Genomic DNA, 23,194 nt, shown 5'->3' with positions numbered 1-23,194 from the left:
TCCTCGACACTGCCGGCCCAGTAACCCGAATAACCCTCTCGTTTAATTTAATTTTTGAGCAAGAGTTTGGAATAACCCTGCGGGCTTACGCGGCCTCGTATAGTAATGTCCCAACACATCAAGAACAAGATGAAGATTACGAAGAAAAATAAAAATAATAAATTTAAAAAGATGAAGACGATGCTTTTTTCGGGGTCGTGATCCAATTGGTAAGCGAAAACGAGAAAACGAGAGCGTAGGCTTACTTAAGTGTATTATAGATGAGAGTATGTATTGAGCTTCTCTTCCAGATGAATGATATCCATCCCAAACCTGGAATGAAGAAAAATTCAATCCAATCTTATGCTAAATTATTATCTTTTTTTTTTTTCTTTTATCACTGAGACGCTTCATTTTAAATCTTTCTTTTCACTTATTTTTACTTTTTATTACTTATTATTAATTTTTTTGTTTTATTTACTTTCTTCTTGTTATATTTAAGGTACTTTCGTGGCTTTGCAAGAAGGGAGAGGACATTCTTACAAAGCACGCAAGGCACGCGGCCACAACCCTCACAACCGCACGATCACATGAACGGGACTTTGAAAAATTTTACTTTGCATCCATGGTAAGTTTTTAATTTATTTGTATAATTTAAGAGCATTAAGGAGAAGATTTATTTAAGCTTTGATTAATACCATGAATTTCCAGTTAAGTGTATTTACTAGAAATAATTTTTTTAATTTTTTACAAAATACTTTATTATTTTATATTTTATTGTTTCAGTGCTTCCAATACTTATTTTATTTATTTATTCACTCACATTCTATGTAAATTAAGTTATTTCTTATTTTGGTTATGAAAATATAGATGATTTCTATTTACTTTAGAAGAAAAAGTTTCTGCAAAAATCTAATCAAAATATAACAATCCTTTCGTATGTCTCTCCCAAGCATCAACAAAAAAAAATTTTTTTTGTCTGATGCATGGATAACAGCTCATTGTCGTATGACCACAATCCATTACCCTATACTTGAATAGTACTAATGTAAATTAAGAATAAGTTTATATGTCATAAATCGACTAAAAAATTGTAAAATTTGAGACATACTCTTCTTCAAAGCAACCATTAATTTAGATAAATGCGAGAAATAGTGATCTTTATTTTTATCTATCGTTAAAAGGCAATAATCAATATTACTATTACTATTAATTTATAATTACTCATTTTTTTAATTTTTAGGAAATATATTTTTTTTTAAATAAGTAGCAAAATTTTCTATCATTAAATTATAACGACGAGAATCTGAGAATCAGAAGCTTGAAGCTTATAGAAAAAAATGAATGTCAGTTTCATAAAATGAAAAACATGATGTAATGTTCAATTCGATTTTTTTTTAGATAAATAATTAAAATTAAAAAAAATTAGTAATTGAAACAATTAAAAATATTTTTGAATCTCGAGATTTATCGTTCGAAAAGATTTAATAATTTTAAACATTAAAAAGTTTTGTAACTACAAGAGTTTCTAAACTAAAATTACATAACAAAAATACAAAAAAGTTTATAAACCAATTTTATAATCTACCGCGAAATCTACATGACCAACAATTCCTATAACTGTACTCTGTATTACCGATTAAAAATCCTTGCGAAATCCTTAATATCATTCCCATCAATTTAAAAATTTAAGTACCTGTCTTGTAATATTTTCTAATAATTATAATTTAAATAATTAAACGAGCAAAGAGCGTGTGAAAAATTCGAGTATATTGCTTTAAAAAAAAAAAAAAAAAAAAAAAAAAAAAAAAATAATACAATAATAAATAATGGGAGATGTAGATAAAATGATAATAATAGTAATAACAAAATAAAATGGAAGCTTGTGAGCAACTGCAAGTTTAAATTGTACGTCTAAAGTTTTTTAAAGTTGTAAATTGAAATGGGTTTGAGTAGCAAATACATAATAGTAATTGTTTGAGGATTTACTCTGATGTAGGGTGTACAGTTGGGAGAAAGGTTTAAAAGACTGGAGGTAAGTTTGGTAATTGCTATATAACTCTCCAACTAGGTACTTACTTGTACCAGTTATATATGTAAATAATCGATCGTACCGGGTCATTTCTACTCTTTTATTGCTCCACATATGTTCCAATTGCACTTTTTTTTATTTATTGCTCGCATATGTTATATTTATGTTTTCTATATTATACAGTATACATGGATATTATTAATACGTGCATTGAATAATAAAATAATTTGATTTAAGAATTTCTCTTTTGTTTAAAAAAATATTTTGCTCTCAATTCAAGAAATTAACTCTTGGATGAAGAATATACAATTTTATTTTGAAGAATTTCATTCAAATAAAGCATTTGAATATTTTTAAACGAGATACATATATATTTGTATTTATAATTTCGTTTTCTTCTATGAAGACAAGTTATAAAATCTGTTCAAGGTAAACAAAATGTGTAAATATCTATTACTTTTTCATAATTAAAAAAAAAAGATCTTTAATAGTTTTTGTAATTTATGAAAGCAAAAATTTCGCTATCTTAAATGGCTACATCATTTTAAAATTAAAAACAAAAAAAAAACAATAAATTATTCAAAACAATAAATAATAAAAATGCAAGAAGACTGAAAAAAAAGTATAACAATTTCACAGTAACTGTGTATAAAAATGGAACAGTCTTTATGAAAGAAGAAATCACTACTTGAAGACAAAATAAACAATTTAAGAGCGGTGCCTCGAAAAGTCAGGGAATTTGAATCTTAGGAAATTTTTTAGTCAATTTATCAGTATTAGTATTACTTAAAATTTGCAAGGTCTAATCTAGCTACACTGAAGATACACAGTCAAATATTGTGCGTCAATGCATCAAAAAATTTTGTGTTGAATATTTTACACTTTTTTGTGTTAATTTAACACAATAAATGTTAAATTTACACATAAAAGTGTTAAATATTTAACACAACAATTTTTAGTACAAAATTTTTTGACGCAATGACGCAAAATTTTTTACTGTGTATTTGAAGCCATATGCGTAAGCTAATGAACCAAATTGATAAAGAAATTGAAATCATTAAAAATCATTTTTTTTTCCTAATATATTATTCTTTCAATGCTCGTTAAGCATTGTAAATGTCCCGTAAATGATTGATGATATTATTTAATTTCTCTAACTTTTATTTTTTCAAGTTTGTATCATAATTAAAAATCATTATAGAAATAATTACTATAGAAGGTGAACATTCATCCCGACTAGAAATGTTAATGTAAGACCTATTGGGTCCTCATTGGGCTGCCTAATAGGGACCCCAAATAGGGATGTCATGCAAAGTCCTATGTGGCCCTCATTGGGCAATCCCTCTCAGGTCCCAATGGGGGAAACCCCATCAGAACCCAATCTAAATTTTTAAAGAAAAAATATTATGATCTTCGAAAAGATTAAAAATAATATCGGACTAGATACTCATGTTATGTTAATCATTAGACTATTTAATTTGAATTGAAACGAAATCACTGGTCGGAAAAATCCTTGTCGAGAGTTCGGCTCGAACTTGCGTCCTTAGGGTCCTTAGTCGTTCACGTTACCGCTGGTCCAAGCAGGAATGCTGATTAATTCAATCGGTTAACTGACACATTATTCATGCTATGCTCAAGCTTTTACAAATTGTTTTTTTTATTTATTCACTTTTCTGGCGTGAAAATACAATTTTTGTATAAATTAAATAGAAAATTTTAAAATAAAAAAAAAAACTTGACTGAAAAATCCAAAAAAATTGAAAGAATCAAAAATAAAATTCTTTAAAACTGTCCGATTTCATTTGGGGTCCTCTTTATGCTAACATAAAGAACTTTTATTTTCAAGATTAAAATTTTGTTGAAATGCATATTATTTAAAAAATTTTTTTATATGGATAAAAATTTAATTATGAAAAATACTGATAATGAAAATTTGTTTTCAATTAAAATTTCTTTTCATACTGAGAAAAAAAATTTGGAGTATGAATTTTGTTTCAGCAACATTAAAATGTATTTCAGTCTAAAAACTCAGTATTTGGATTTAATCAGCACAGAAAGAAAAATTTCTTGACTAAAGAACAAAATTCTTGGCTCAAGAAAATTTTTGGGTACCGGAAAGAAGACCGAAGCTTGTTGCTCGAAGTAAAATTTTTTCTCGAAATTCTATTCTTGGTGGAAGTAATTTTTTATTAATTCAAATCATCATAAATACTTGATACAAAAAATTTTTATCGTTGATCAAGATTTTTAGATACCTTAGGGAAACAGCGCCACCTAATTCAGCTGAGAAAAAAATCTTCCCATTTGACATGTTAATCAATAAAAATATTAATGAAAATTTACTTCTATCAAGAACTAAATTTTTTGTAGCAAGAGGCAGAATTTTCTTAAAACAAGATTTTCTTGACTTAAATAAATTTTTTTGGATCTAGATATGTATTTCTTGAAGCAAGGGAATTAATTTTGTTGGAATAAGTGAAAATTCTTGTGTCAAAAAAAAAAATTTTTTTTTCAATGTTGGATGAATTTTTTTCTAATTCTTTTCTATTCTCAACAAATAATTTTTATTTTTATTTCTAATTAATTTATGACAAATTTATTCTAATAATATAAGCTCACACATCTTTGGGCGATTAATTTTTTATATAAATAAACGACTACCTAAATTTAAAGATCATTTCTTCATGTATCTACTCACAGTTTGGATTAACCTAATTGGGTTCTACTACGAGCCCAGTTAGGAAAACCCATCGATGCAATATTTACATTACGTTGAGAAAATCATCTTCGAACCCATACAGGTCTCACTTGGGAGAACTTAGCAATTTTATTTTTATTTTTCGTTGGGTTATCCCTCTTAAGTTCCACACAGGACCCTATTAGGAAAAATTTAATAAAAATTATAATTTTTACATTGGGATTGCCCAATTGGGGCTAATTAGGCTCTTGTAGGGATTTCCCCATTGGGCATGCCTCTTCGGGACCCAATTAGATCCAGATGTATACCCTAGGTAATCCCAAAGTAATTTCTAGTCGGGAACTGAACAAAACTTTTTCTTTTCGTCTTGGGCTTTCCCATTGAGGTCCAATGCAGAGTCCAATTGGGAATAACTGACCAAAACTTTTACTTTTTATCTGGGTTCTTCCCATTGAGGTCCAATGTAGATCCCAATCGGGAAAAAACTAACCAAAACTATTTTTTTTATCTTGGGCTTTCCCATTGAGGTCCAATGCAGAGCCCAATTGAAAATAACTGACCAAAACTTTTACTTTTTATCTTGGGTTTACCCATTGAGGCCCAATGCAGATCCCAATTGGGAAAAACTGGTTAAAATTTTTTACTGTTGTTTTGGGAATTCCCAATTAGGTCCCACACAGAGCCTGAATGGGAAAAACTAATTACAAATTAATGAATTATTTCTGAGGATTTCCCAATTGGGAACTGATTGGGCCCTCATAGAAATTTCCCTATTGGGAATGCCTCCTTGGAACCCAATAGGGTCCAGATATATACTCTGGGTATTCCCGAAGTAATTTCTAGTCGGGTATATCGACATTATTTATTGTAAATTATACTGTAAAAAATTTTCGAGTGGATGATTTTTAATTGATTTAATTCCTCCGGAATGAAATTCACACCGAAAAGGATTTAATTTATCTTATTTAAAAAAACTCCGTGGAGTCAATTCTGTATTTTTTTTTTTTTTTGATTGAATGAAAATAAAAAATAGTTTCTCTGTTTAAAAAATGCTTATTGAAAGATTTAAAAAATCAATGCAATATTTTTCCCTATTTTCATATTACAAATAATTTTTAACTTATTGACGAAATAAGGGTGGAAAGTATGTTTTTCATAACTGAAAACTCTATATATTTAATATTTTAAAAGATAAATACAGAAATATTGAAATCTCGTAAAAGGGATGTGTAGATATTTTTTATTTGGTCAAACTCATCGCAGTTCTTAACGGATCATTTTATTATTTATTGCGCAACGATAAAAAAATAAGATAACGATTTAGATGGCAACGAAAACCTTCGCGTGTCCTGAGACGTTTAAGCTGACAGAACGACCGGCCGGATTACGTTTGTTCTGGTGACCCGATTACGTACGTTAGCACGTTCAACGTGTCGTAGGTGTGTCTTTACATGCCACGGGAGCTAAAATGTTTAGTTATTTTATTGTTTTATGTATTTCATCGACCAAATAACATTATTTAATCCATCAATTAAAAAATTATAATTTCTAATTTATAATACATCTATATAATGATATATCTAGTCCATATTAAGTAATAATTGGATTTGCTATTTGTCCTGTACCTGTAATTCAATCCGCAATTACGCCTTGTTGTAGAAAGTAAAATAACTTTTAATAACGATAAATTATAAATTATTTATTTATTTATTGGATTTAATACTTTTATAGACATTTGAAAGTTAAGAATAAATAGTTTATATAATTATAATTTCAATAATCATTATGAAACAATTTTAATTACAAAGTATAAATAGTTTCATTTTTAAGGCTAAGAAAAAGCGTTTGAAATGAGCGCATTGGGTTATCGATTTAACATGTTATCGTGTCAGATAAAATAAGTCAGAAATAACTCTTTTTTTCTCTTCCTTTACACTTTTAATATATGACCAATATAAATGCTAAATAATTTTTATTTTTATTTTATTGAAAACATAGTTATTATTATGATAACGATCTATACGAAAAAAAATTATTCATATAACGGAATTGGTGATTTATATTCATAAGTTTTGGTGTTGAAAAAAAAAAACTGTGGAATTCTTTTTACAAGTCAATAAAAAAGCTTAAATTCTAGATAAATGTAACGGTAGTAATTTGATTTTGTTTTTAATTATTTTCGTTTGAAAAAAAATTTGTATGTACTTGAAATCAGTTTCAGTTAAAATTTTTTTTTTTCAAATAAGTATATATCTTAAGAGCCGGCCCCTAATATTGCAGCTTTTCATTTCTCTTCTAAACAAAAAAGATTTTCGAAAAAAACGCTCTGCTACGTAAAAGATTTTTTAATTATCTATTTTATATCAAAGCGTTTTTTTCGAAATTCTCATTTGTTTAGAAGAAAAACATAAAACTGCAATTAGCTTTATCATCACGAATACAACAAGAATATAATAGTACCGTTTCTCGCCGTGAGTGTGACGCGAGAAAAAGATGGGATCGGCTGTTACAAGTAAACTTGTAAATTTCTTAAGGAGAACCCTCGCGACTTCCGTAGTTAAAAGTTTATGTTAGAGTGTACGGTACACATACTTGAGAGTCATTATTGACAAGCCTAGAATTTTTTGCTGTTTATGTACTTATTTTAGCCAATCACGAACGAGAAACTGATCGTTTGAAAAGTCTGGCAACACTGCATAAGCGTTAAGATATTTTATAGTAGTTACACTGTAGTGTTTTGGACCAGCTGTAGACTAATCTCTGTTTTGATACATGCGTTTATTAATTTATTTACATACATTTATTCGGAAGTATAATTACAATGCCTGAAAAATTTTTGTCTAAAAAAAAAATAATTGACAGTATTGTTTTGGTTTTTCAGAAAAATCAGTAATTGAATTTTTTGTGTTGATGTATTAACTGATTTAAAATTTTACTATTTTTTATTATTTCATCCGACTTTATAACTTATGAAAGATAAACATATATTATTATATTAAAATTTTTAACTTTTTTGAATTTTTAATCAATATAGAAAAATACTTATTTTCGTAAAATAATCATTGTTATTTTTGTTTTCAATAAATAAAATTAATAACTATAATATTACACCTAACGTACATTAAACTTTTCAAATTTTTCAGCGCATGTGAGTCTCATACTTTTTTCGCGGCTCACAAAACTTGCGTTGTTGCCATAGCTTCATTAACGTATCCCTTCCTCGGCTAAAGACGTAAATTTTTCATTACTTATTAATAAATATCTGTGAAACTGTGTGGTAATTATCAATGAAATTATTTAAAAAAAATTATTTAGTTGTTAGTTAACGTTACTCTAGTTTTTTAAAAAGATCCTAAGAAAAGTTTCTGAGATATAACAATGTTTGTAGATAAACTTTTCGATATTCCGTTTACCGTAATGTATAAGAGCGTTCAAAACTCAAACTTTGAAATTAAATATCTCTGAAACTAGATGGTCAAAAATTTTCAAATTGCGCCAATTGATGCAGAATTATATCAACATTAATCTGCCAAAATTAAAAAAAAATCCTCAGAAAACGACTCTGGCGAGGGTACTACCTTAAATTAAAATAATACTTAATTTGATAACTTAAATTATTATTTGTCAGTTTTATTTGAAAATTTTTCTTAATCAAAAACAATGTTTATAAATTGACATACTGCCCTACTTAAATAAATTATTTCGGTTGCATTTATGTCACATACAAAACTAAAAATTGAATCTAAAAATGCTGCAGTATACTTTGTAAGAATTGTAGAGACATTCAGACTAATTAAAAATAAAAATAGTGTTACATTGAAGTCGAACAGCACGTTTTGAGTTTCTAATTCAACGTAACTTATTACAAAGTTAACATTTCGCAATCGAATTTTTGTTATAAAATTTATTGTCTTCTTAATCAGAGAAACAATTTAAAATACTGCAAATGATTCTCAAATTATACCAACGAATTTTAAAATTTTATGAATGCGCATTGATTAAAATTGGAATTAATCTTAATATATTTATTTCTAAATTCGAAAAAATAATAAATGATGGCGATTTTTTATGACATTATTGTAAACAAGAAAAAAATTCCATGTTTTTTTCATATCATTTAATAAAATTATAAGAATAAAGTTGTAAGTAACCTTTAAGTGTATTTTAAAATGTTTATTCATAAATATTTTATTACTTTAAAATAAAAATAACATTGAAATTTTTTGTTTGTTAATAAGTTAAAAGTCATGATAAGAATCTTGAAGATCGGTTTTTTTTAATTCATTAAATTTTAATAATACTTGAGAAGACACTTGACTTGGTAGCGTAGACACTAAGTGTGTTAAAAACTAAGAATCTCCAATACATAAAACAGCAAAGAGCATTTTACTGTAAAGTATTGACCTTCTAAAAGTAATTAACTCTTTAAGTACGATCTTGACTAATCTAAAGTGTGATAACAATTAACTGGTTTTTCCATTTAACTTTCAAAACATTATTTGTCCGTGTTATGTAAATGAATTTCCGCAAAAATTCAAAGAAATTTTTGTTGTATTTCTTACTATTATTATTATTTTTATTATTGTAAATATAAATATAGCTATTTAATGTAAAATCAGCCTTTAAAAAATAAAAAGGAGTCACAACAAATTGTTATTCGTGAAACGAACTCTAAACGGAGGTAGAACATAAGTAAAATATAAGTGCACGGTGAAGAACGTCTAGTCATCATTAAACCGCGTTCTCTCACGCGCGTATCGCTTTACAAGTCCTGCGTACAAATTAGTGGAAAGGTTAACTGTATCCCTCGTTCGATTATAAATAATGTTTTTGTCATACATTGTTACTCAGCGTGTCAAATGCTTTAAATTTCTGTTAACGCTCAGATTGATGTTTAAATTTATTGGGAATATTTTATTAACTTGTTCCATACCTTCTTATTCAAACGAATGAACTTAACTTTAATCCTTATTCTTATTCCCTGTACTAGCTGCCTTAATTTTATCTATTACATAAAGCTTATTTATTTTTCCCACGTTATGTTTTTATACTATGAAATAAATTACTTGATATATATAACTGGAAGTATCAAATGGAAGTAAAAGAATTGAAAAAATGTATACAAGTATGTCGAGTCTCGTACATAGTTGTAATTTGTATTAATGTATTAAGGTATCAAGTTGACGATATTGTATGCATTTAATACTCATACTCAGGAGATAAAATCCAGCCTTCGGGTTTACAAGTAATTAATGAAAAGGAGTGCCTTTCGAAATAATCTGTGCATGCGTTCACTTACATTTCACGCCTACCGATCTTGCTAAATTGACATGCGATGCTACGTGACTGTGTACAGGCTTCAGACTTTTTTTAATAATTTTATATTTAAAATTTATTTTAAGTAAATAAATACATCCTTTTATTTTTAATTTATAAAACGCGTCAGACAGATTTTTAATTTAAATGATTCACTTTATTAATTTATTTCAGGCTAAACCGTTCATGATAAATAATTTACTTTTTTATGAGAAGTTTAACTGAGTTGATTTTAATTAAAAATACTTGGCTCTAGAATTTTTTTTCTTTTTTAGTTTGTTTTTTAAACTTTTATACTCTGTTTGCAGAGAAAAAAGTAAAACAAAATTATTATATTACTGAGTAAACAAAAATCTCTGAAAGTTCAGTGGTAACTTGATGTTGGGTCAACATTTTTATTAAAAATTCTATGGAATTTTTCATTTTTTTTTAATAATTAATTTTATTAAAAAAACCATGTTATCAAATTTTTTAGTATATGAATTATTATAATGTAAGATTAGTAATTAATTATTCGATTTTTTAAAAGAATCATTTGAAGAATTTTATAAATTATTAAAACTAATATAAACTTTTAGTGCTACTCATTTTTTTTAGTTAAAGTGAAGATTGTTAAAAAAAATACATAAAGGTTCAAGTCAGGATTCGAATCTAGATTTTTCAACTATAACCGGTCCTTACGATTGCAGCTTTGTATTTCTCTCCTATACTAAACAAAGAAGAATTTGGAAAAAAACGCTCTGCTACTTAATAAATTTTTTAATTATCTATTTCGTAGCAGAACGTTTTTTTTTTTAATATCCTCATTTGTATAAAAGAAAAACATAAAACTGCAATAGCTTTATAATCATGAGTGCTTCAAGAATAGTACCATTTTTCGCAGTGAATGCGACGCGAGAAAAATAGGGGACCGGCTGTTAACAAAACTCCTATAACATAAAGATGAATTTAGTATGTAAATTAATGAGTTGTAAAAAAAAATATGATTTTGCAAAAAGATTATACAGATCATAGTGGTAATTGAATAATAAATAATAACAATAATTTATTATCAGTAAATCGAAATCGTAGAAGACTTATGTGGGAGGCACTGGGTTTGATCTTACCGTAAGCCTATTAATTGTTTAATGTTGCTAATCATAATGATTTTTCAACCTTTAAACTTCATTATTGCTAGTCCATTGTAATGTAGACTTTATAATTCATTTTTTTAACAAAGATTAATTTATTAAAAACTTATGTTCATTTTGAAATTTATAAAATTTCATACTCAGGAAAGTTTATAAAATAAATTTACATCAATATTCTTTTCTAATTTTCAATAAAATAATTACAGTGTTAAAAATATTTGAAATTTCAGATTAAAAAATTAAAAAGCAATTAAAGAAATTTTTTTTTCTATTAAAAATAACCGAAACATTTTAGTTAATTTTAAATATCGGTGAGTTGAATACGTCATTGCAAAAAAAATAATAACTGTCTTTAGTTTGTATTATAATTTCTATCAATAGTTGATAGTAACGTTACCATTATCATTAATAACAACAACAGTAGTAGATAATTTTCGTTTTCTACCGACAAATAGAAACCTTTGTTTCGAATAAATAAAATAGAATAATTTTTTTTATAAAAAATGTATTATTTTGATGTGATAGCTAAAATTAAAGTTTAAACTAATTTTTTTTTTTTTTAAATCAAAAAAATATATAGAAGTTTGTCGAGAGAAATTAATCAAATATAAAAACTAAAATAACTTAAATTAACGCGGTTAATGTTATGAATCATTTTAAATAACTTAACACATGAAAAAATCATAACGTACAAAATTATTGCGGTTTTTAGTTTCGGTGATCAAATTCGCTATTTTTATCAGCTAACCAAAGACCATTTTACGGTAAAAATATTAACAAGAAAAATGATTCATTCCAGACTTAAAAGCGATTAATTTCTTTATTTAGAATTTACTAAAAGTCTCTATAAAGCGAAAAACCAAAAAGTATTATTAATAAAAAAATAAATTAAGTATCGATAAACTTTTTCTAAATCCAAACACAGTAATAAAGTTGTTAAATTATTACGAATCTTTTAATTTTTGGTTTTTTATTTGTCAATAAAGCAACAGACGAAAATAGTACAACTTCTATCAGCAGGAACAATCTAATTTCACAAAAAAAAAAGAATGAATGAATAAAAGCTGTATAAAATGTTAATATTCATTTCTCTAAATTGATTTTCTATAAATAAAACATTTTATGAGTGTAATGTCAGTGAACTTTCGTGCACGGTTAACATTCCAATTCCAGTCTACTAGTCTGGGGTAAAAGGATAAACTTGAGTTATATATACCATTTTTTAAACTCTTTAACAAACAACTTGTGCAGCTATGCATTGCACGCTCGATTGCTACTTTTTCTCCAATCTAGGAAATCTACTGGAGAGATTTATACACCTTATACATTTAAATTCTTTTACGATTATTAAACAAAAGGTTTTCTCTCGTATAAGTATTATATTCTTCAAAACGTATATAAAATATAATTAAACTTTACCATCAATTTTTATACGTTAATTGTAAACTCTTATCATCAATAACTTAATCACATCAATAAATATCATAAACTTAATATATCATACTTATACACTTGCTGTTAATAGTAATCTACTGACCCACTTGCTTCATTTTGCATTAAATCCTTTTTTAAGCTAAGCGCAATGTTGGTATAGAAAGAAAACTTTTAAGATTAAGATAAAAAAGATAAATTAAATTGGTTAATTAAAAAAGAGAAATAAGTAAGTAAGTATGCATATCGTAAAAATATTGAAAGCAGGAAAACTATTAAAATTCTTATTGTTTATAGTGGTTAATGGTTCATTTATTAATTACCGTCAGAAAAAAATTTAATAATGCTGGTTGTAAAAAGTTTATCTCCAATAAAACGTAATTTCCGGAATTAATAATAATTATTATTGTTTACTAAATGAAATTAACTAATTGATAGAAATTACAAGCGCCAAATTGTTATGTGCATGCATTAGAGCGTCTACTGGGTGCGAAACTCTACCAGGTCTCCAGATTGTTGCGCGAATCTCAATTAAGATCAAGATTATAAGTATTTTAAATCAGGTGCAGACTTTTGGATTGAAAATATTGTTTGTTCTTGATTATTTATTATCTCTAGAATCAATTAAAAAAATTTTTATTTGTAAAAAATAAAAAAAATTTATCTTTTTAATATTTGGTTAGGTAAAACAATTTATTAATATTTTTACTGTAAAATTTTCTCTGACGATTTATTCTAGTATTTTTATCTTCAGTAGTCTACCGACCATTTATTTATCAAGAACGGAAACGATTTATGCTAAAAGTTTAATTTCAACTCTAAAGAACTTTTAGATTTTCTATTATCAGATATATTCGTAAAATGATAAAAACTTTATAAAAACTACGCTCCAAGTCTTAAAGCGTCTTTTAAAGATCCCACAAATTGATTTATAATTTATTAGTTTAGGCACAGAGCAAAATATTTACAAAACAATATTTCTCAATTAAGTTAATTTTTTTTATCTGAATCATGTTTTTATTCCAAGAATTTATTGCCGTGAAAAATTATGATGTAAAAGATGAATCTTATTATTAGAATAAATCTGCAACTAATTAAAAAAAATTATTTTAAACGATTCTTGAAAGAATTACTACTTTTTAATAATAGTTTTTGTTCTTGGTGTAATTTTCACATAGCTTTAACACAGAACATGACAATTATTCAATCATAGTTAATTTTACTTACAGAATTTCATTATAAAAACATCTCGACATGAAATTAATGAATTACTACAGCTTAATCAGCTGTCAAACATTCATTTGAAGATTTTTACATTTTATAGAAGTAGTTATTGATGATAACTAAATATTTAATTTTAATTTTATATAAAAAAATAATTAGCAATATAATAATTTAATAATTAATAATTTTGATTATTTTAGCATATAATAGTTACTAAAATTACGCCAAATTATTTTTAAAATAATAAAGTTGGTTCAGAATTTCATTGTAATCATGATTTGGTATGTTTTTTTATCTATGTGTAAATGTGAGCTGTTTTATGTGTACTGCTGATTTATAAATAATATTAAATAGTTCTTTTAAATATGAATTATATCTACTATTTATAAATTTAATCAAGTAAAAAATATTTAATATAAAATATAACTTATTTTAAAAGTTTAAGAGAAAAAAGTATCATAAAAATTCGAAAAAAATAATTGAATTGCTACTATAGATTCTTGACAATAATTGTAGCCAGACTTGAATTTTCTTAAGCTAAAATAAAAATTTATCGAAGAAAGAAACAAATTTTCTTTGAAATAGTAAACAATTTTTGACATTTTTTCATGAATAAAATTTTTTAAATCAACGCAACTTGTACGCTTTCGTTAAAGTAAGAAATGAAGAAAAAAATATGATTCTTTATAAAAGTAAACCCTTTTTTCTGCGCGTCCATCCTGGAAATACATAATCAAAATTTTTAAACCAATAAATTGATGATGAAATTAAATCTTAAAACAAAAAAAATTATTATTCAAAATTTATAATAAAAAAACAAACAATAAAATGTACAATTTTAAAATCAGTTATCAGTACATAAATAATTATGTAACAAAAGCTATTAAAAACAAAGCATAATTTACTATTTTAAAAAATCTATAAACCAGTAGAGAGAGGGTTAGAGGGAAAATTACCCAAGTTATTATATTAAGTGCTAATACTATTGTACATACATACATGCATAGAAATATGTCCATATATAATACATTACATTGCATAGAGTATACGATGGAATCGGATTGAACGAATCGACTTAACTTACAAGTTAGTAAAGCGGGGAACGTAAAACGCACACGGCATTGGAGCGTCGGTACGATCTCGGCAGTAGGCCAACAACGTTCGTGCCGAACTCTTCCATTCCATACTATTTGTATCTAAACGTCGGTTATTTTCTACAATTTTATTAAATTAAATTATAATTATAATTAATAATAATATTGAAATTTTCATTAAAATTACTTACGCTGTTTAATTATTCAAATTGATTATTATTATGTTTACAAGGTGTCACTTTGAAATAAATTATCAAAATTTTTAAGATAAACAAATAAAAGTGCTGGTTAAAAATTGTTGTTATACCTGATAAAGTTCTAAATAATTTTTCGGTAAAAATAAATTGAGGAATAATTTTAAAAAATGAATTAGACGTTAGAAGCTAACAGTGAAGATGATCAAACACGATGACCTGTAACTGATGACTTTCCAAAGGCAGAAGATTACTTTCACTTTCCAGAGTACCGGTGATCTGTAAGAATTGAAAAAATTGATTGTAATTGCAATAATAAGAATAATTACAAGTGGATAAAAATCAAAATTCCTGAATAATGTAATTACAACAATAACAGATTTTAAAAAATGTAATAAATAAATGAAGAAATTAAATGTGCTTACCATTCTGAATGTTGATAACAGAGGAAAAGAGTGATAATAACGGCAGTTGCCGTTTACTTTTGTTTCGTCGTAAATCTGAAGTAACCAGTGACAATGAAGTTATCAGTAGCATTACTGTTGGTGACAATCGTCCCAACAGTGACAGCTCAGCATCAGAGAAAAATCGTATGGAAGTGCCGGTTACGAGTTTTACCGAAATTTCATCGGCGTACACATACAAAGTCAGCGAGGAAGCGGAAAAAAGGCGATCACGTGCGACAAAAACAAATTCGCTGAACAAGCAAAAGAGTAAAAATAAATTATCGCGATCATTATCAATTGGACTGCCGGTGGAGGCAGATATTAAAGGCACTTCGATATTTGTAAAATTGTTTCCGGATAAATTGAAGAAAGTTCTCACATCACATTTGAGTTATGACGAGTCTTACAACGTTGTGGACAGTATTGTTCCGCTAAAGTATGAAGTTAAGTTGAACAGTCACGGGGATTGTGATTTGGTATTTAGTGATGAAAAGTATTGTAAAAATAAAAATAGTCATAGTAATAGAAAATGGTTAGGTAATGTTGATGCCAATGGTTATAATGTTAATACTGAAGATGATAACGAGTGTATCCTTCTTGGTCTTCGACCCCTAGAGGTTGATGCACCGAGTCTTGTCACGGTGACCCCAACCCAGTCGACGCCCTCAGCACCGACATTTCCTCTACCGCGTAAAATCTGTGAAAAATCCACGAGAAGAGACCGTGAACGCGCGAGAATTCTTAAGAGACGCAGGATCAATCTTAGATCTACCTCCGAGCCTGTAAGTTTTTTTTTTTTTTTAATGAATGCTTGGAATTATTAGTAATTAATTATAAGAGTTAGTTATTTCAGTGCGGAGGATAATTAAGGTGTGATTGTTTAATTTCATTTGAGAAACATTGAAGATTCTAATGAAAGAACCTGGTAGACCGGGGTTACAGATTTTTAAATCAAGAAATTTTCAACTAAGGATTAAGAAATGACTTTTTGATGAAATTTTAACGAATTTTATTTTATTGAATTGAGCAAAAAATTTTGGAAATATACTTTCTTAGTTAAAGAGTTTTCAATACGATATTCTTCTTTAAGACTTTTTTCTTAATTCGATTTAATTTTTTTTATTAGTATGTTATTAAAAATTTGAAAAGGATCGAGTTGAAAATTTCTAAAGTTTACTTTACTTTTTTTTTTTAAATTAATGTTCAGGATTTTTTTTTTTAATTTAGAAATAATGAAAAGAACAGTATAATTCCAGCTTAGAAACCTAAAAATATATTTTAAATATAGGGATAAAAATGATAAATTGATTATTTGTTTTTGAGTTACTTAGAAATAAAAAGTAGAAAGTTATTTTTCATTCAATATTTTAAACTCGAGGTGATTATTCGTTTCGTAATAAATTACTATTAAAATCAGTACTTAAAATTAAAAATCAATCTGAATATTAATTAATTATTTTAATGGATCATTTGTAACCCTGGTCACGACTAATATTTCGATTTAATTTCATTTAAAATGATGTCAATAAGAAAACACAAAAGCTTACGTAAACGTTAAAGCACTTTTAAGGTATTCGACCTGGATTCTCAGCCCATGTATACATTGCATAAATATTTAATACGTGCACGTAAATATATACACTCAGTTTATCTATATGCGTTTTAGTTGAAGAGTAGTTTTTAAAATGAGAAACAATTAGTTAGGAATAGCTTATAAAAATAGAAGAGAAGAGTTGACTTTAATATCCATTCTTGGCGCATTAGCTCCGAGGCATGCGATATAATATGACGAATCTTTTTTGTTCCTTTTTAAATAACACTGCGCCATTTTAAATTTTTGTACTGTCATGTATTTAAATCTTTACCTATAAACCGCAGATTATTCGCTTAAAAATACTTTATTATTAAAAATAATAACTAAAGAAAAGAAAAATAATTCATTATTTAAAAATATACTGGTGTTTTCCCAACAATTTATTTCTACTCCGATAAAAAATGTCTGTTTATACAAATAAAAATAAGAAATACCTTGAATTGGATTTGAACTCACAACTTTGAATTCACTGCTAACTCGCATGCGTACAAAATATTTAAAGAAGCAAATTCTTGGTATAAAAAAAGGATAAAAATAAACATGAAATTTCTTAACACGCCGTCAGTATATTTTCAATGAAAACAGAACAAAATAATGAATCTAATAAATTTATAGCTGGTACATATTTAATAATATGATTCTGATGAATAAAAGTAATTGCAAATTGCTCATCAGTCCGTATAAGGAAATTTTTTTTAACTTTAACATGAGCATGACTTGTAACCGAGTTGCATAACGAAAATTATATGCTCTGGTTGTAGATATGTTATTTTATAATTCTTTATCTATTATTACATATATTCATCATAAGCGAAAATTCTCCAAGTTATTCAAGTTTCAAGTATACTGTAATAAATCCTTCGTAAAATTAACACATACATTTCATTAGTGTTAACCTCTTTTTTTACACACAATCTTTGTTATTTTAACGCGGTCCGTTGATGTTAAAAAAGTAAATCAAATTTATGTTAAAATTTTCTAAAACCGGTTTGTTCATTTTCAGACATTAATTACATTAATCAATTCCTATTAAGCAATTATTTTAAATGATTCAATTACGTGAAATAAATAATTCATTTGCAAAAAAGAAGCTGTTAATGTATAAACATTTCACTAGCAGCTACTCTCCATTAATGAAATAAATTTATTACTTATTTAAAAAATTAAAACACTAAATAATTCAAATATCTGATTGATTTTTTTTTCATTAATCATTACTGCGATTTGTTTCTCAATTGAATATTTTAATTATTTAAATAATTTTCTTTTTTTTTAAATTACATTCAGAAAAATAATTCAAAGTTTTACGTAAAATTATTTGGAACCAAATCAAGACCGCGGGTAACTTCTTTAAATTTAATACAATGTTTGTGATACTTGATTGCGTACCAAGCTTCTGTGCCAAAAGAACACAAAATAATACCATTAATTTACTCCCGACTGGATGCAGTATAAAGAATAATTTAATTGGAGGTCTCTAAAAACTTTTTCCCCTCCGGGCGTAAAGCGTCAACTTGAGCCCTGTTGCGCTCAACAAAGTTGCCGCTTTCCGCCTTCGTCGAGGAAAAAAATAGTATACACTCCTCGGAAAGTAAATAAGAAAGCCTTAGATCACATGTTTGTTACATGTGTTCTGCACAGAAAAAAAGGTTCACTTGAGCCAAGAAATATATTTTTCTTCCTAATTATTTTCTTGAGCGAAAAAAAAATTTTTTTTTTAACACAAGAAATTTCACTTATTCCAGCAAATTAATTTTCTTGCTTTAAGAAATACGTATCTTGATCCAAGAAAATTTATTTAAGTCAAGAAAATCTCGTTTTGAGAAAATTCAGCTTCTTGCTCCAAAAAATTTTGTTCTTGATAGAAATAAATTTTCTTGCCTTGAGAAAATTTCTCTCTTGCTCCAAAAAATGAAATATCTTGATAGTAAATTTTCATTAATATTTTTATTGACTGACGTGTCAAATGGGAAAATCAAATAATATTGAATCATTTTTTTTCATTCAATATGTATAATTGCACGCGAAAATAATATAAAATAGGCATGAAAATGGTGAGAAAATTGTTTTCTCAGCTGAAGTGGGTGATGCTGCTTTCCTGAAGTATCTAAAAATCTTGATCAAATATAAAAATTTATTGTATCGAATTTTCTTCAGCCAAGAATTTTGTTTTCCAGTCAAGAAATTTTTCTTTCTGTGTGATATTTCTTATTTTACTTCCCTAGGGGTGTAATATACTATTTATTGTCTATTTATTCTCTAAATCTAAACAAAATTGATTGAGTGATCTTTCAAAATATTTAAAATTCCATATTGGTTGTTGTGATGTCTATAATTTTAATTAAAATATTTTCTCTCTAACAATCTAATTATTTTTAATAGTAACCAGTGAACAACTCGGCGCTAATATAAAATATCTTTATTTCTTCTTCCCTGTTTTGATGTCAGTAGTATGGGAAATGACGTTCATAGATGGCACATCGGTAACCGCGTGTAATTTGAAACGTACTAGTCAATATTACTTAATAATGCTGAAAAAAAACTTTTTAACACTTTCTTCACCAAAATGAATTTTAAAAAACTATTTTACATTTTTTAAATATTTAGAATTAAATGTTAATTTTAGTACATCATTTTCCTAAAAAAAGAAATTTTAAACTTTTCAAAAGTTACAAAGTCTTGAACCTTCAAGATAAAAATTGTAACTTTAACTTAAACTTTTTGCACAAAAACAAAAGATTTTTTGTTATGTATAATAATTTCTTCTATCTGTGTACATCGTGCAGACAATAAGCGTAGTACTGTTGATGCCAAGAGTTATGCTCATATTTTTTCGCATTACAAACATCAGTATGAATACATATATTCTTTCATATAATATTCTTGTTATTTGTAGGTATATATGTAAAGATATTGTACATAAAGATCTTAACAGCATAGCGCACGACTGGCGTTTAGCTATTTCAAGGTAACGGCGTTGGCGCCTCGAGTTCACGCCCTCGTGCGTTTATGCGAGCGTAAGAATAAAAGGATAAAGCAATACAGCAATGCAAATAAATAAAAAAAGCAAATCAGCAACACAGGGTACTGATACAAAAGGCTTAAGAGTGAAACGAGAAAATCGAGACAAGAACAGATGCGATGCATTATATTACTCACAATGCTCATACAAATTGTTCGGACCCAAACTGCTGCACAGTTCGTATTATAACAACTCTAGAGCACTGGAGTGAATGTCGTAAATTTCTTTTTACATAAACTATATCCAGCTATTTGCAACCATTTGGTCTAATGTATACTGTCTACTACTCTCTTAGCTTGTTTTATTTGTGAAACTGACAATTTGTTGATTGCAGTGCATCTTCTTTTCTTTCTTTCTTACCCTGCTGAAAGTTATTTTTTTATTATTATTTATTTTAAAGATTTCAAATCTACACTGAACAAAAAAATTATAGTCTTTGAAGTAAAAAAATTTCAACAGAATAAAATGAAAATTATGGGTTGAATATTTAAGATATGAAAAAATGATGAGATATCATTTTTGAAGAATATTAAATTTTCTGTAATATATTTTTCCATTTATTTTTTGTATCGCTCATATTTTCGCCAAAAACTACATAACAAGTCCAAATTTATATCCTTTAACTTTAATACATAAATTAATTAAGTTTTTGATCTTTATTAATAAGTGATAACCATTTAATTACATTTCAAACTGAGATGAAATTTTTTATAACGTTTAGAAATTATTCTGATTTGAACGATAGCTAAACTTTGAGCTCAACTTTAAATTATAATATTTAAATACAGACAAAATATGAATGAATAAATTAAAGGAAATTTCAAAGAAGAAATATAAAAAAAAAAAAATTAAAAAAAATCATATCTTCGAACCGTGAAATTTTTGAATCTAGGCCTACAGTAGAGGACAATCCTCAAAACTGTGATGATGATGATGATGATGATGATGATAATGATGAGAAATGACAATAATAACGATGACTTAAGAAATATATAAACGAAAGCATAAGTGTAAGTGTATGTAGTAAGAGTACCTACAACTTTCTTGACTCACATTCCGTTCTGGTCAGCAACCTGGCTCACGGCGACTGCCTCTATATCTTTTTACTCCTCCACCTTTTACATTAGCTCGTAAAGGCCTTACGGGCCCTCTGTATCACTCGAGAGTTTTACATGCGAGAGTGTGTCCAACCACATTACCAAGATAAAGAGTTGAGTTGAGGTTGAGAGTAATATGTAAGGCCCCTCGATGAAAGTAAGAACCGGGAACTTGTTGAAATAAATAAGCGATACCTGTATGAGAAAGCCATGTGGCGGAAGATCAATGACGATTCGAGGATTCTACCATGTAATGACATATCCAATCGTCCATAACCATCCCCTATGTTTATCTTTTATCATTATTATTCATCATTTTGTTTTTTTACTGTTGGATATATTTTAATTCTGCACAATTAATTGGAAAATTTTGAATTATTAGTTGACTTTTACTTGATCAGTAGCAAAGAAAATAACAATGAAATAAATTTTTATTTTAGTTCATTAATTTTAATTTTAAATTAAATATTAAGAAAATCTAAAACAAATTTAGTATTTATTTGATAAATTTTCAGAAATATACTAATTCAAATCAAGTATTCAAAAGTTCAATAGTGTAGATAATAATCAGTAATTAATTGTGAAAAAAAAAAAAAAAAAAAAAAAAATTATTTGATACAAGAGAAAAGCTCTTAAATGAAAAAAATTATTTTACCGAGTTTCATTATTGTGAAATTCTCAACTAAACAATCTTTTTTGATTTAAGAATTTTTTGTCTTTGGTCAAAAGTTTTTCTCTTAAATCGAATTCCAAAAGTATCTTTTCTTATCTCAGTATGCTACTCTCATTTTTTCAAAGTCGATCTCTTTACAGACAATTGGAATATTAACAAACGGTTTATGTTATACTTAAGTTGCAAAAAATGTATAAAAATTTAATTAATTTATAAAAAATTTGAATCAAGCATTAGCTTACAACATACATTTGAAATGATAAGGAACATTGAAATATAATAAAAAAATTTTATAAAATAATAAAAAACATTGAAAATATTTTCGTAAAAATTTGTAACTTAGATTTTAAGTTCAATCTATTGAAATACTTTATGTCTCGTAATATAAATTGAAATCTACCTATCCATGTTTGGTAACGCCGACTTGGTGTTTTTTATTATTTTTATTGTCTGCAGAACAATGATGCACTTGATCTATTGTTTGCTGGTATAATTACTACATATGTGTATTTTAATTACAGAGACATCTGGACAAAGGTAGCGACCTAGCAGAGGCAGCGGGTACCAGTGGACTTGGTGATTTAGCGCATTCGCTAAGAGAACACTTGAGGGACTTTGGTACCAGGTTGGAAGATCGCCGAGAGTACTTGGAAGACACTTCAAGATGTTGTTTGCTTCAAGACCGGGCTCAGGAGTGGGCACACGAGGCGAGAATCGCAGCGAAACACTCTGGATTACGTGGATTCCACACGCATCCGATGCCAGCGGAGCATCTTGATGAAATGATGAGTCTGGCTGAGAAACTTGGCAATGAGACTCTTATTGAACAATGCAAGAGCATAAGAAACAAGTGTCTTGAGTTGGCGGAACTGAGAAGTGGTTCTGCGCCCCAGAGTCCATCGCTCAGACGATCTTTTGCAGCAGCTTCCGAGTCCGCGGCTGAATATAACTCTTGGGATGATGACAGCAATCCTGGAAGTTGTCCCACGGATAACAATCCAGCTACCGGTGAACCACGTTCCCAGCTGGACAATATTGCTGAGACCGGTGAAAACACCCAACAGGATCTTGATACGCCGCCGAGAAGTCCTGCTGGTCGGAGACTCAACAAGCCCCCGGTTAATTCTCATCTTCAGAGGTCACCGAGTATCGCTCCCGCTGGAATGAAGGCTAAAAAGTACTTTTTCTTATTTTTTATATATTTTTTTTTTTTATTTAAGAATTTTTATTGGAGATTATTTAATTTATTTTTATTTTCTTGCAG

General features: G+C 27.4%; 1 protein-coding gene across 4 annotated transcripts in view; it reads left to right on the top strand.

The window, feature by feature from the left end:
* LOC141529131 (uncharacterized) overlaps nucleotides 1–23,194 on the top strand; it is a 66,945-nt gene that overhangs the window by 40,455 nt on the left and 3,296 nt on the right. For all 4 annotated transcript variants that reach the window (XM_074245561.1, XM_074245562.1, XM_074245560.1 and 1 more), the window contains 2 exons: nucleotides 482–607; nucleotides 22,452–23,107. In XM_074245561.1, the coding sequence (XP_074101662.1) occupies nucleotides 482–607; nucleotides 22,452–23,107 (782 nt within the window). The remainder of the gene's footprint in view (nucleotides 1–481; nucleotides 608–22,451; nucleotides 23,108–23,194) is intronic.

This window comes from Cotesia typhae, unplaced genomic scaffold (assembly GCF_013202065.1).
Source record: "Cotesia typhae breed Kobodo isofemale line unplaced genomic scaffold, CoteBio_Ctyphae contig_44, whole genome shotgun sequence".
NCBI lineage: Eukaryota > Metazoa > Arthropoda > Insecta > Hymenoptera > Braconidae > Cotesia > Cotesia typhae.
The sequence above is the reverse complement of the archived record's forward strand: the minus strand, read 5'-3'. Positions and strand labels throughout refer to the sequence as shown.